Source organism: Eurypyga helias, unplaced genomic scaffold (assembly GCF_000690775.1).
Source record: "Eurypyga helias isolate BGI_N326 unplaced genomic scaffold, ASM69077v1 scaffold17692, whole genome shotgun sequence".
Taxonomy (NCBI): domain Eukaryota; kingdom Metazoa; phylum Chordata; class Aves; order Eurypygiformes; family Eurypygidae; genus Eurypyga; species Eurypyga helias.
This window is the reverse complement of record NW_010234230.1, coordinates 35,431-49,876: the sequence shown is the minus strand read 5'-3', so window position 1 is coordinate 49,876 and position 14,446 is coordinate 35,431. Positions and strand designations below refer to the sequence as shown.

Below are 14,446 nucleotides of genomic sequence, written 5' to 3'. Positions count from 1 at the left end.
GCGCGAGCCGCTTCCTCCTCGCCCCCAGCCCGCGCCGCCTCCCAGGCCTCCTTGCCCAGGCCTTCCCTTCCCCGGCCGCCTTCCTCTGCCTGGGCCTTCGGGCTCTTCACCTTCCCTTCCCCCCCTCCCTTCCCCTTCCCCGCCCGGAGCCATGTCCTCCGCCGCTCGTTTCGATTCGTCGGACCGCTCCAGCTGGTACGTGGGCCCGGTGTCCCGGGCGGAGGCGCAGACGCGGTTGCAAGGGCAGCGGCATGGCATGTTCCTGGTGCGGGACTCGTCCACCTGCCCGGGCGACTACGTGCTCTCGGTCTCCGAGAACTCCCGGGTTTCCCACTACATCATTAACTCCTTACCCAACCGCCGCTTTAAGATCGGCGACCAGGAGTTTGAGCACCTGCCCGCCCTGCTGGAGTTCTACAAGATCCACTACCTGGACACCACCACCCTCATCGAGCCTGCGCCCAGGTGAGTGCCACCCCCCTTCGCCCCACCCACTGCCATCTTTGCTCGAGGTGGCGCAAGGCGGGGGGTGTCTCAGCCCAGCCTAGTAGCTCCAGGATCTGAGCATCGGCTGTAGGGCCACGCTGTAAAGAAGCATGTACGGCCCTTGTTGGAAGCTGTTGAACACTGATCCTTCTTAGCAGTCTTGATATCAGTGACCATTACAGGTTGCTCTTTTCAGTCAAATCATCCATGCACAGGGCCGTTCCTGCAGGGTGCGTAGGCGTATGGTAAAGCTACCTTGTACATCTCTACTACTGGCTACAAATGCTTTGCAAGAGGGTGTGGTCATGCTTTGTGTCAAATCTTTTCTTCTGGTGGTGGCCTTCTGTTCCTAGGGTGGTTGAGAAGCTGGTTCACAAGTCTTCTCAGCCTCTAAGCTTAGGTTGCTGTCTGCCTTTGCATCCACGCTGATCACAATAGAACAGGCCTTTATGTGATGAGGCTGCTTCACCCTCTAAGTCAGCTTTAATACATTCCAGGACTTCTAGAGTGGTATTTCCACTCCCAAATAAATGCAACACGCTTATTTCTCAGTGCAGTGCATGCAGATATAGACGAACAGTGCCATAACACAACTGTGAGAAATGCTATTCTAGGAGGATGGGAAAATGTGACTTGGCTATGAGCTCATTCTTTGTCCTGCTCCCAGCATGGGACATACCTGCAACTTGCATCAGTAAACCACTTATCAAGAACTCCAGGACATATTTTTTATTTTTAATCAATAAAGCCTTTCCCAGTATCTTATTTCAAAGCTTTGGGGCTTCCTGGAGTGAGAGAGTGAAATAAAAGCTAGAAAAGTAGTGACATGCTAAAAAAACCCAAACCAAACTCCAAAAAAACCCCACCAAACAACCACCAGTTGGGTTGCTTCTGAATCCTGCAGTTTAAAGCTTACTGTGTTTTGCAGATTAGCAAATTCTTGGGGGATAGGGGGAAGAATAATTGAAATTTATAGTCACAAGTGAACCTTGGCATAGGCCAGTTCTTAATGACAATTAGTAAGTTGTCAGAGGTTGACAATAGCTTGTCAGATTAACTCAATTGATCAAAAAGACTCTGTGTAAAGCTGGCAGGTGATGGGAGGGATGTGAGGCACTAGCCTCAAGAACTCTTAAAGCTCCTGAGAAGTCTTCTGGTTAGCGACTGTGCTGTGGCTAAAGGTAAAAAAGAAAAAAAAAAAAACCCACAGTTTCACCTCAGAAGGAACATTTAGCTAGAGCTGCCCTGTGTCATGTGCATGCTTAAACTTGCCAGCAGTTGGGAGGAAAAAAAGTCTATGCTGAAGCAATGATGCTTATCTCAGTTTTCCTTAACCCGGATACTGCAGTGCCTTTCTGGATGTAAAAACTTGTCCTTAATCATATATGGCAACGACTGACTGGGCTTTCTCAAAACAAGCTTAGCTGATTCCACTTGCCCATGTGATATTTGTTAGGGGTCTTGTGTGAAGTGTTGTATGAATATTTTAGCACCACCTTATTTTTAAGGCTTTGATTGCATGTTGTGCTCTCAGCACAGACACAGATGGGACCTAGCCTACCATGGACTGAGCAGCTCTTCTACAAAGCAACAAATGGGATCCACTAGGAGGTTTTCCTTAGCATTATTTCTGTTCTATGCTGTTTTAGAAAAAAAAAATTACACCGTTGATAGTTTGAATTTCTGTTTGAAGGGGACTTCCTGCTGCAAGAGGGAGAATGAGAGGTAGCATTTCCAGATTTTTTCACATTTATTTTTAGGCAATGGACTAGATTTAGACTAGGGGTGGACAGGTACATGCTTTAGACTGTTACTGCTAATTTTTACTTCTCTGGCATTCTCAGGGGAACATTGCACTCAGGTGCTTGTGCTTTTGAAGGCTGTTGATTCTTTAAATTTCATGAAGTACAGTATGAAGAGGTGGTTTTCACAGTAGGATTTAGTGTGTTCTATATAGCTGTAACACTTCTGGGTCTTGAAGATGACATTTTGAACTCCAAACAGTTAAAAACTGACTGGTTTAAGCTATCTATTGGGTTTGTGTCAATAGTGAGCTCTGGCCATTGTTGCAGATGCTCCTGAGCTCTTGCTTATTCAGTGTGACTGCACTCTAAAGGGTTCCCTTTCTCCCCCAGCTTTGGCTGCAGCAGGGTGCCTTAACAAAACACGTATCTTTCTGTTCAGGGCTTCTGGCATATCTTGCAAAAATCATAGGGGTTTGACTTCCATCTTGCTTTGCAAGTAGCAAAAGAGAATTGAAGTAGGCTAATGACATGCATTCTTGTAGATAATAAGTACCTGCTGTGGCCTATATACGTTAAGATTTCTGACAGCTGCTTTGAATAAAGTGTATACAATTTATGAAAATAGTCTGGTTTGATGAACAGTCTTATGTATTATCACAGTCAGCTAAGGGACTGTGTTGGACAGATGATGGTCATGGTAATAAACAATGATGTGAACAAATTAAAGGCAATGTTATGGTTAATAAGTCAAAGGAATACTTCTAGATGGCTAGCTTTTTCAGTTCTTACTCCACTCTTACGAGTGGGTGCAAGTATTTCGTATTGTCTTTTATGAAGATGTCACTTTCAGGTTATTAGGCATTTAAATATGAAGTACTTTGAAACTATGAAAGTTGAAGTTGTAAAAATAAGATTAGGGACTCTAATTCCACATCACTTCCCAGAAAAGAAGGGCAAAAGTGTTGTCTCCTAATAATACAGGATCTGCCTATCCCTTTTCTTAAAGAAAAGGATTTTCAGTATAAATTGTGACTGGCTGTCCCCAAAATTCTGCATGTAAGTAGTCGGATCCAGTTAGAAAGATGCTGTACTACCAGTGAGAAAGACTACATTGGACTTTAGCTTTGAGTTAGAAAACTGTTCAAACCTTCCTCTTCCTTTGTTCCTTTTTCCACTATGCTCCCTCAAGTCTAGCATTTAGAGTTACTGAATTCTTTAGAAGTGGTTGCTGAAGATAAAAATGTAGATGTAACAAAGTTAAGAGGAGCATTTAGCTCTCCAGGAGTCCCTTCACTCCACATTACCCAAATACTTTTCATATATTTGTATGTATCGTGATTCTCAAGCTATAAAATGGATTTTATTCTAACCCAAGATCCTCCCATCAATCCAGACAAGGTGGATTTGCATTATTTCTCCCAATTTTCTGCATCCATGATAGATGTTTATTGGGTTTCTGGGGAAGCTGATTTGGGTATTTAACTAATTACTTGAGAACATGAGTTACTCATTAAATGCCTCACAGTGCTACTAAGCCCCTACTTTTGTTACAAAGCTGAGTAAGTTATTCTCCTCTAATGGATGTTTCTGCTGTAAAACTGGTACTTAGCTTTATTACTGGACATACAAGGTAATAGCTATCGCTTATACCAAATCTTTTTAAACTTAGGTATCCAAGTCCTCCAATGGGATCTGGATCTGCCCCTGCTCTGTCCACTGCAGAAGAAAATGTGGAGTATGTTCGGACTCTCTATGACTTCCCTGGCAATGATGCTGAGGATCTTCCATTTAAAAAGGGTGAGATACTGGTAATCGTAGAGAAGCCAGAAGAACAGTGGTGGAGTGCCAGAAACAAGGATGGTCGGATTGGGATGATTCCTGTTCCTTATGTAGAAAAGCTAGTCAGATCTTCTCATGGGAAGCATGGAAACAGGAATTCCAACAGTTATGGTATTCCAGAACCTGCCCATGCTTACGCTCAGCCTCAAACCGCAAGTCCCCTTCCCTCAGTATCCAGTACGCCTGGAGCAGTGATCAATCCTCTGCCATCAACACAGAATGGACCAGTCTATGCCAAAGCTATCCAAAAGAGAGTACCCTGTGCTTATGACAAGACTGCGCTGGCATTAGAGGTAAGTCTTTCCTCTCAAGTCTTACGTTTTTCAATTGGTTTGTAAAAGAAGAAACGGAAAATGATTAGTGGCTAAGTTGGTGCGGATGACTATATATAAAGTCCACTTATCTGTGTCAAGGGCCTGAGAAGTTAGATTACATTCTGAAGAAAGATCTACAAAAATTGCTTCATCTACACCACTTCCTTTGAGAAAAGTGACCAAGTTACTACAGGACCGGTATTTGCACTCTTGCCTGTTCACAGTGCAACTACGTTAGAAGGGTAGTGGAGTGCAAACATGCAGCTGTGGAAGTCAGTGCTAGTGAGAGGATGACTGCTTCTACACCTAATCTTAGGGAAGGAAAGATGTTTCATTAATCATAGCAGTATTCCTGGGTGAGAACTGGCAGTAGTGTCCTTGAGAGAAAGTTAAGGATTCCTGATAATTCTGATCCTCAGCTGTAGTATAAGAGGCACTTGAGTGTCTGGTGCAGCAGTACTCTAGTCCCTTTTCCTTTGGTTTTCAGAAGTGGAATCTGAGAGACGTTATGACCTAAAAGTGGGGCCAGGGGGTCAAGATGAAAGGCTGTAGTGTAGCTTCTAAACTTGTGTTGAACCCTTAAAGGCCCTGTACTTGCCAAAGCATTTTTTATTTTATTTTTACTAGGTATGTCTAAGACTTTAGAGCTTTATTCTTTAAATGGTAAAAAAAAAAATCATGTTACAATTCTAGTTTAACTAGCCTAAATGATGGATTGGAAGTTTTTAAAGCTATATGCAGAACACTGACTTTTAGATTTAGATAATACTGAAAGCTCATTAACCTGTAGTTCAAGAATGTCTCACCTGGAATAAGTGCTGGTCGCAAAGATGGAATTTGAGCATACTACAAAACTTCCAGAAGCAAATACAAGGAAGCAACAGCATGTTAGCAAGTAAAATAGTGATTTTAAAGATACCTTTGAACTTTTCCTGTTGTTTTTGCTCAATTACTTCACAAGTTAGAGCTGTTACCTATAGCTGAAACGGGAAAGGTTGTACTTGTGACTTCCAGTTATTCATAACAGCGGCCCTAAGTACTTTTCCTCCTGTATTTGTAAAGCCTCTGCAGGTTACTCTTACGGGGTTAAAAGTTAAACGTGTCACTGGATTTTCCTTGAGTCTTCTGAAATCTAGCAGCTTATTTGTGAACAGCATGTGAAAATTACCATAGAGCAAAGTGTAAATTCACTGCCAACTGCACTGCACAGAAGATTCCTGCCAAAACTACTCATGCCTCTGAAAACAAAGCAAGCCAAGAGAGTGATATTTGTTATCAAGGTGTCATGGAATTACTTCAGGGAACTTTCTTTGCTGCAGGGTAGCAGAACCACTTGGAAGGTTGGCCCTCACAAACAGATTTTCTGACTTGCTCTTCAGTGACCTAGTTAATCCCATTACTTTAGCTACCCTGATATACCAGTAGGATTAATTCTGACCAGCATGTATGTTTGGATTGTTTTGAACCTTCAAGTGGCTGAAGTTTTGTTTCAGAGATTCTTCTCTTCCACTGAATTCTAACCTCTTATTGTCTCATGTCTTTGTGTGTTCCACCACTGGTATATTTTGTCTTCCTAGGTAGTCTCTTTTCTTTGCAAGTGCACCTGAGCCACACTGTGGTTTCTCAAGAAGCTTCAGAAGTAGGAATCTGGGAACTGATTACATTTTCATTTAAATCAATGATGACAGCTTCTCTGTATCTACCCATGCATAGGGAACTTTAGCAACCTCATTATAGCAATATTTTTTGTCACATGTACTACTCTTAAAGAAGAAATCCAACTTCTATTTTTGATATTCCTCATGATGTATTTAATCCCAACCTTGTCAGGGTTCTACATGTCACTAAATAACCCAGATCATTTGAAGTTTCTGTTTTCTAAGAGCACTGGAAGTAGCTAGGAGCAGAGAAAGAATAGGTAATGGGAATGTTTTGGGGAAGAAAGTTAGTGGTGTTCTTTCAGACTAACAGTATTTGACAGTACTCCGCCTTATTCTAAATTGCAGTTCAGCTTGTACAGGTAGAACACCTTGTTAGTATAATTATACAGTGCCCAATTGTGTGTTCTCATTTAAACTGATAAAACAATATGAGAGCAAAATATCTGTTTGCTGGCTCTAGCTTTGTGTAGTCAGCATACAGACAGTACTTAAAAGGAGGAGAATACCATCTGGAGTAAATAAAGCTATTGCATAGTAATCTGCTCAACTTCTTTTTAAGTGGAGGGATGTAATTCTCCTGGGTTCAGCTTGAAAATGGGACAAACTGTGCTCTCAAGTCCAGTTTTTTCTATTGCAGTGTTCATATAAGCCTTCAGACATTTGCTTTAAGAAAAGGTAAAGTTCATAGCCTGTTAAAGAGAATAATTACACCCTCCTTACAAAACAAAATTTCTCACATGAAAAATGTAACTTGTGAAACAAGTGAATATTGTACTGAAAGTCTAAAACAAGATCTGTTTTGTTGGATAATGGAGTATTTAATTTTTAAATAGCATTTAAAGTGTGACTGGTTAAGAGCAACTGCAGTGTTGCTCCTGTAAGGATACCAGTTAATACAGCATGTATTAGAGTTTCGACCTTGCTGGGCTAAAGTTATTTAGCATTCATATTGGTATTATTGAAGTGACTAACACCTAAATGTTGACTTGGTCCTACTGCATTATATGCCCTACTTTTATTCTCTGAAATAAAAAGTAGTTATAGCTACTGTATCAGAGGGTACAGTTGGTGTACATACAACTTCAAGCATCTCCCTCCACCAGTGAACAATTAGTAAAGTCCATGATAAACCATATGACTTTCTAAGAGTCACATACACTGTTGTCAGTTAACTTAACAGTTCAGTTTCAGGTTTTTAATGAAGCAATTCTGCAGTTTCTCACTACAACTAGCCTTACTACCAGGGTGTGTAGTATTTTCATGGATACAGCGTTAAAAAACAAGTGCCCAAACTACCAAAAAACCCCCAACACAGATCTGTTTCTTTACTTGTGCTTTTAGCCAAGAAGCAATTTCCTTCCTTTCTTGTGCTCCAGAGGAAGGAATATGAAGGACAGGGATACAGTGTCCTGTATTTATTGGAACTAGAACTGTGCATTACAGGGTTATGTACTGCTGTTCTTAAATCCTGCTTTTCTTTGGGAAAGCTAGGAGGGCAGTCCTCTGTTCAAAGGTTACTCAGGATAGCACTTTAGGAAGGCGGTGAACTTTCTAAGAGCAGAGATTCTTTGGCACTGTTACTATGAAAGCAGCAAAGTCTACCTGAAAGTTTCTCAGCATTTAATAACCTGTAGCTTTCTAGCCAGGCTGTTAACAGGGATACGCTAACAAAGCCTTGGTTAAACCAGCACGCTCTAACTAGCATGTGATGCGTATACAGTGCCCACTAGACTACTACCTGGTATGTTTTACCTTAAAGGAGCTTATCTTTTGGAAGTTCGGTGCTTGTTTGGATCTGAAGCAGTTAATTGATTGCTAGCCTCTACACAGCAAAGGTCTTTGTGTCCAGCAGTGTCAGTAGGTAAACTAATGGTGGATAATTCCCCTAAAAATTAGTGAACTGTTTGAAGGCTGATTCAGGGCATGAACAGCAAATGCCAAATTCATTTATAAAGTGGAATGAAATGGCATAAGAAACCAGAAAATGAGAGACCAGCAGCAGCCACTAGACTTATGTCTGCCACGTGTTTAAAAATAGTTCCCCAAATATATTGCAAACTCTGTAATAAGTGTCATAGACCATTTTGAAGGCAGTAGTAGTCCTAGAGTTCATCTCCAGACTAACATGACAGTGTTATGACATCTGAAGGGATTTTTTTTAAGCAAGAGCTTTACTATATTTTATAGCAAAGTTTTTATACAAATGGTGGCTTTTTCTCAGCATGTGCCAGCACTGTAGTTTATCTGTACATGATACAGCAAACATACATGTACATGTGCTACTGCAGAGTTAACCTGTCACTGAAATGTTTTGGTGAAATAAATACCCATTCACCATAATTATATAATTGACTTACAGTATTTCTCTTGAGCTTGTTAAAATTAGGTTACAGTTAACTTTTTTCCTCTTCAAAGGAAAGTTGAGACAAGTAGGCCAAAATGTGCTGGTAGTAGAACTTTCTTAATTAGGAAATTAGGCTACTTCTTTCACTAGACAAACAAGCATTGTGCTTTTGTTAAGCCAGGGAGACTTTCTATTGCTGTGTTAAACGTTAAAACGCACCTAAGAAACAAGGTCCAGGTTTTAAGCAAAATATGAGCCTATACTTGTGTAATGGGAAGTGTTGATTGGGAAGGTTTGGTTCTGATAACTCTTGACTCGAAAGTGACATGGGTAGCAGGATTTCAGTGGAAAGTTCATGTCAGCACAGACACCTTCAAAAATACAACTGACAGTTACTTTGGAGATTCTGTGTGCAGTCTTAGTCTTTCTAACTTTCTTTTCTAGTCAAACTTATTGATGGTTCCCATCATGATAGTGCAGAGTGCCTCACAATTTATGATGCATTCACCCTCAGAACTGTTTGCAGTTTGTTTTCCAATGAACTTAGAATGGACATGGATAACCTAGACAAGATTCGGTGCTACAGTGAGATTCAGAGTGTCTCAAGAACAATGGGCTGTGGGAGTTTCCAGCTCTCCAGATTCTGTACAACCGTGACAGTTGGCTTACTCAGATGGAGACAGGCCTCCCATTATTTGCTGAAAAGCAGCACTTTACCTGTGGTGCTGCAACCCCAACTCTTGCAATTGTCCTAGCTATACTTGAAATGCAAACTTCTATTGTTTTACTCTGTTGCTAGATTAATTGAATCTAGGACTTGAGCATTTCTGTGCTGCCCTTTAACCTGCTTTCACATCTCAGGAGTGGTTGAAGGTCTTTCCTCTGAACTACTTGATTCTCTGGTTCGAGCGTTCTTCTGGCACACAGCGTCAGACGTGAAGGACAATTAAGCTGTGCTTGCAGCCTCTTGGCTTCTTGAATCTTCCAACACAAAGCACCGGCTACTTCAGTGTCACTTTGTCATGTTTGCAGTGCAACTGAACTCTGCCCCTTTTGTGTAGCTCAGCTTTGTACCTTTTGGGGACAGTGGGATATCAAGTAATTTCTTGGTGTTGAGCCTTGCTTATTCTTTAGAACAGGCAGCTGGTTGGAACAATTATCTCATTTTTGGTACCAATGCTAGAGTTAAGAAGATGAGTTGTGACAATAATTAGGATAAAGGCTGAGGTTCAACACCCTGTAAATTCCAGAGAGCAGTATGTTTTCTATAGGTATTGACCCAGCAGGCTGAAATGATGAATTAGAGTTTAAATGCATTTAAATCCTTAAACTTACAATACAGATATTGTATCAGCCTTAGACCTGCTAACATACAATTGCTGGAATATCTGTAAAAACACATTGGATTGGTGGGCTCTGTGACTAAAATGGCATGCAGGAAGCCTTCTGCAGTGTATGAATCAGCTTCAAATGGAAGACAGGTATGGAAGAGTCTAGAGTGGATGAAGTAACGTTTCTGACTGGCATGTTACGCAGCTTGTGTTTCCCCAGGGCTTTGAATTCATGCTGTAACAGGGACATAATGAAAGGATGCTATCTGAAATATATTTTGATTTTTATCATTTGGGTGGAACCAAATGGCTGCATTTCAGAAGTATTACTCACTTCAGCAGTTCATACTTCCATCCAGCAACGCTGGCATGCTTTACAAATGAATTAACTTATCTGAGAGATGCTGAGACTAAGGAAGCAGTATCCTAATTTATAGATAAGGGCCATGAGCTGTCTAGAGTCATGCAGGAAGTTTGTGGCAGAGATGAGAATAGAACCAGGTCTCCTGACTCTGTCCTGTGCCTAATCATAAGACAATCCTTCTGACTGGCTTACAATGTTCTCTGAAAAAAAAAAAAACCCAACCAGTGTGTTAAATAATTTTAGTGGGAGATCACACTTCAGCTGACCATATTACAGATGCTTTAAAAAGCACTTACTAAATACTACTTTTAGTTCATACTTTGGCAAAAAATACCTAGAGGGTCTACTTGGCTAGATTTTTCTAGACATTGTCAGAGGGAGGTCTTTAATATAGGTTCCATGAATTTTTCTATCACGATACAAAGGCTGCTTCTCAAAAAAATCTTGTTTCAAACATGGTGTTTCATTTACTTTTGTCAGAACTGCATTTCTTTTTAATAATACAGCACAAGAGGATATTCAGAGGCTTTCATATTTTTGAGTTGTTTTTAATGAAGTTACTGCAATTCAGTTTGTTATTCCAGTGGTTCTTGGCATATGGGAGTATTTTTTGAGTAGCTTTTGTCAGCTACAACTCTTCAGTGGCACATACTGCTTTGTAGCCACTTTGCCAGCCCAGCAGTCTTTAATCTACATAGCAGTTTTTTGTTTGGTTGGGGTTTTTTTGGTTTTTTTGTTGTTGTTGTTTTTTGTTTTTTTTTTTTACAAAATGAGCCTATTGCACTGTAACTATTTTTTTTCCCCACTTAGTTAAAGCAAGTCTTCCAAACCTATTCATGTTGTAGAAATCATTGCATCAAGTTGAAGGATATCTTTTTCTAGAGCTTCAAAATGTATAATGGATTGAGCTGTACAGCAGATGAGCAGAATTAATTTGCCAGACTCTCAGAAAATGCAAGTCCATGTTTTGATTCAGTGTACTACAGATTTGTTTTCTTCCATGAGTAAGATTAAAGCATTTGAGAGTGGATTGGTTTTATGATGTGATGCAAATGCAGTTTCTTAGTAGGCTTTAACTGTTGCAGTGTTGGCTGCGTCTTGAATTTGGGTCTAGAAGTTGGATCTGTCTTCAAGGGTTATTTAAATCTAGCACCCTGAGTATATTTATAGATGTTATCAGCCTTTTCCTAAAGAAACATTTGTTAGGTTCCTGTTTAGGTCATAGTGTTACTATTTAAAGCTTTCTCTAGCCTTTCTATTCAGTAGAAAGGCTGAAAATTGTGCTTTTTAGCCAATACACAATTGAAGTGTGCTGGAGTAGTCTGAAAAGATGAAACCTAGTCAAACTGATGCTATATGTATGTGCCAGCTACCATGGGCAGTATATAACTACTTACTAGTGTACGCTGGCTTCACATTTGAGTGTGGGAACAGCATAAGTAAGGAGGTCTGTCTGAGAAAGTAACATCGTCTCAGTTCTATCCCAAGAACTTACAGAAGGGTTCAGAGGGATTTCTCCTCTCTTAAAAGCTCAAGTCTCAAATACAGGGGATGTGGGGAAGATGGGACAGGGACAGCCATACAAGCGGTGGAGAAAAGTTGGGGTGGAACAACACATTTTGCTTAAATGTCCAATTTCATTCTAATATGCAACATAGCTTAAAATTTTGAAACTCTTTTTAGATGTTTAAGAAATTGAGAGAAACTCCTTGGCAGTCACTCAGTGTTGTATATTATAGTATCTTGAACTTCATTTAAGGGTTCTTGCTTCTGAGTAATCTCCAAAAAATATCTATTGACATAATGGTAACTGGTTTAAATGGGCTTCAGATCATCTAGTGCCATGCACGCTATTTTGTGAACTCAGGGTTTCTTTCTGGAATGGAAGATACACAGGTCTTACCTGAAAAGTTTTACCAAAAAGTTTTACCTTGGCCAAGGTCCTTATCTGCATCAATTCTAAATTTTAATGCTAGTAAGATAATGCAGACAAATTGTTACACATCCTGCACCAGGACTAAAGTCTATTTTTCCTTAAATAAGACCATCAAAGCTAGGTCCCTTTGGATTGCAAAGAAGTAGCTTGCTGAGACTTAACTACAGAGAGCTTGGACATAGTTTGGGTGAGAAACTTAGGAACTGTTTGCCATTGGTCATGGGCTGGTTCTACTTTTCGTGAAATTAGTAGCTGCTAATGTCACTTCTCTAAGATTTACTATAGTTACCACACAGCAAATTAAGTAAACAGGAAGGGAGGTGTGAAGTTAGAGAGCTGCTGCACCAGACCACATGTTCAGCTATTCTGAGGCATTTAAGGGATAAATGACTATTTAGCAAGTCTTAAACACTACTTGCCAAATGGGCTATTTTGCTTTGTAAATTATCCTAATCCAAATCACATACAGGCATTGAACAGTAACAGTGTAACTTACTGTCATTTGGACTGATGTTTCTTGTTTGATCATAGTTGAGCTCTTCTTACTCTTTCACCAGCAAATAGGAAGAGACACAGTTATAAGTAGGAAGGGCCTGACATCTCATTGTTCTTGTATGAAATTCTTTGGCAGGAAGTAGAGGTGAAAACAACAAATACAGCTAGAATCTGTACATCTAATACTTTAAAAAAAAAAAAGTTGAGATTGCTTTTGCCTGCTTTGGAAGTGTACCATTATTTTAGAAACTACAGAAGCTTCTTAGACTGATAATCAGAACTAGAACTTCAAGTAATGGTTTCTTTGCCATAGGAATTTCCCTTTGAAAAACAGAATTTCCTTTGAAATAAGCCAGCTGACACTAAAACCAGTATGAGTACTGGGCTCTTGACTGGATGTTGCATCATTACTGATGGTAGCTTCAGCAATGTTAAGTTATATCTAAGCTAAAAATGTTGCTGCCTGAAGTTGTCAGCTTTCGTCTAGGAGAAGGGGTAGTTGAGCCACTTGTCCAAATATGTAAATACACATTTGGATAGAAGCCTGAAAGAGTGCAGACAAGCATCACTGTGTTTGGCAGCAAAGTGTTGGTGTTTCAGTTAAGCAGATTTCAATTGAACCTTAAGCCAAGAAGAGGGTGGGGGCAGTTTCCCTATGATAGGTTGTTCTTCTTCATTTGATTTGTATCAGAAGGTGGATTCCCATGTGTGGTAACTTTTTTTCAATTATGCAGGTTGGAGATATTGTGAAGGTTACGAGGATGAATATAAACGGGCAGTGGGAAGGAGAAGTCAACGGTCGAAAAGGGCTCTTCCCGTTCACACATGTGAAGATATTTGATCCTCAAAACCCAGATGAGAGCGAGTGATTCCCTCTGCCCATTTTACACTGCTTCTTCATTTCCCTGGCTGTTGTTAGCATCATTTGAGGTGGGATGATGACATAATGGCACATTGCTAGCATTGCCCATTTTCCAGCTTGCTGCAGTTTGACGGTTCTTTTACTCTACATTTGGAATACACACAACTGAAGTCACTGCCTGACCTTCATACCATAGTTGCATCATCCAGAATTTAATTTCACTTTTAAAACTCTGTTGGGCCTTAAGCTGGAGAAAACTGAACTGGTTTTTAGCAGAGAAGTAGGGGAGAAAAACCTTTCCTGTTGAGACTTCCACGGACTTTTTCCAGCTTGCTCAGTAGGAACAGCCCTAATCTTAGATCAAACATGCAACTTGCGCATTACTGTCCAACAAAAAGCAACAACAAAAATGCAATTTTGGGACTGAAGACGACTTAGTTTTAAGAGAACCTGTCCTAAGGTCGTACATTTGAAATGATGGTCTCTTTAAAGGACAATAATTGAAGCCTATGTATTCTAAGCAGTGATATTAGAAGCTGCTCTTTTCTGTTAACTCTTAAGCTTGTTGTTGACCTTCCTGAAACAGTGTGTGTTAAATGCAAATAACCATTGATTGAGCTGCATTGAAGCTGAGGCATTTATTTATAAGGAAACTTAGGAGGGGTTGTTACTTTGTAACCTCTTTTTCACATACTTACTGCATTTCTGTTGATTTTTGCAAGCACTAACTGTAAAAAGTGAGCTGAAGGGAAACACTTTGGCCTGGTCTACATAGTCTCTTCTGCAGTGTTGAAAGCATAGTTTTACTGGTTTAGAAGTGCTTGTCACATCAGATTGCCATGGTGTGGAGAGGTAAGAAAGGAGTAGGAGAGAAGAACACGGTAAATGCTGATAAAAATCTTATTTAAATATACACCTTTTACAACCATAGGCTCCCCCATCTCTCCCAAGTTTCCTAGCTATGCCAGCCCCAGCTTGTTGAAAGCTCCTTTTCAACACAGTACCTTTTTTCCTAGGGTGTCTCCATGTTGCTGTGCTTCTTTTCTAGAGCTGCTTTCATCTTCTTTTC

At 40.3% G+C, this 14,446-nt stretch overlaps 1 protein-coding gene across 1 annotated transcript; it reads left to right on the top strand.

The window, feature by feature from the left end:
* Positions 1-151: 151 nt before the first annotated feature.
* CRKL (v-crk avian sarcoma virus CT10 oncogene homolog-like) lies at positions 152-13,994 on the top strand. Its single transcript, XM_010162004.1, has 3 exons — positions 152-465; positions 3,901-4,363; positions 13,250-13,994. The coding sequence occupies exons 1-3, from the start codon at positions 152-154 to the stop codon at positions 13,382-13,384; spliced, it is 912 nt and encodes a 303-aa protein (XP_010160306.1). The 3' UTR covers positions 13,385-13,994.
* Positions 13,995-14,446: the final 452 nt, after the last annotated feature.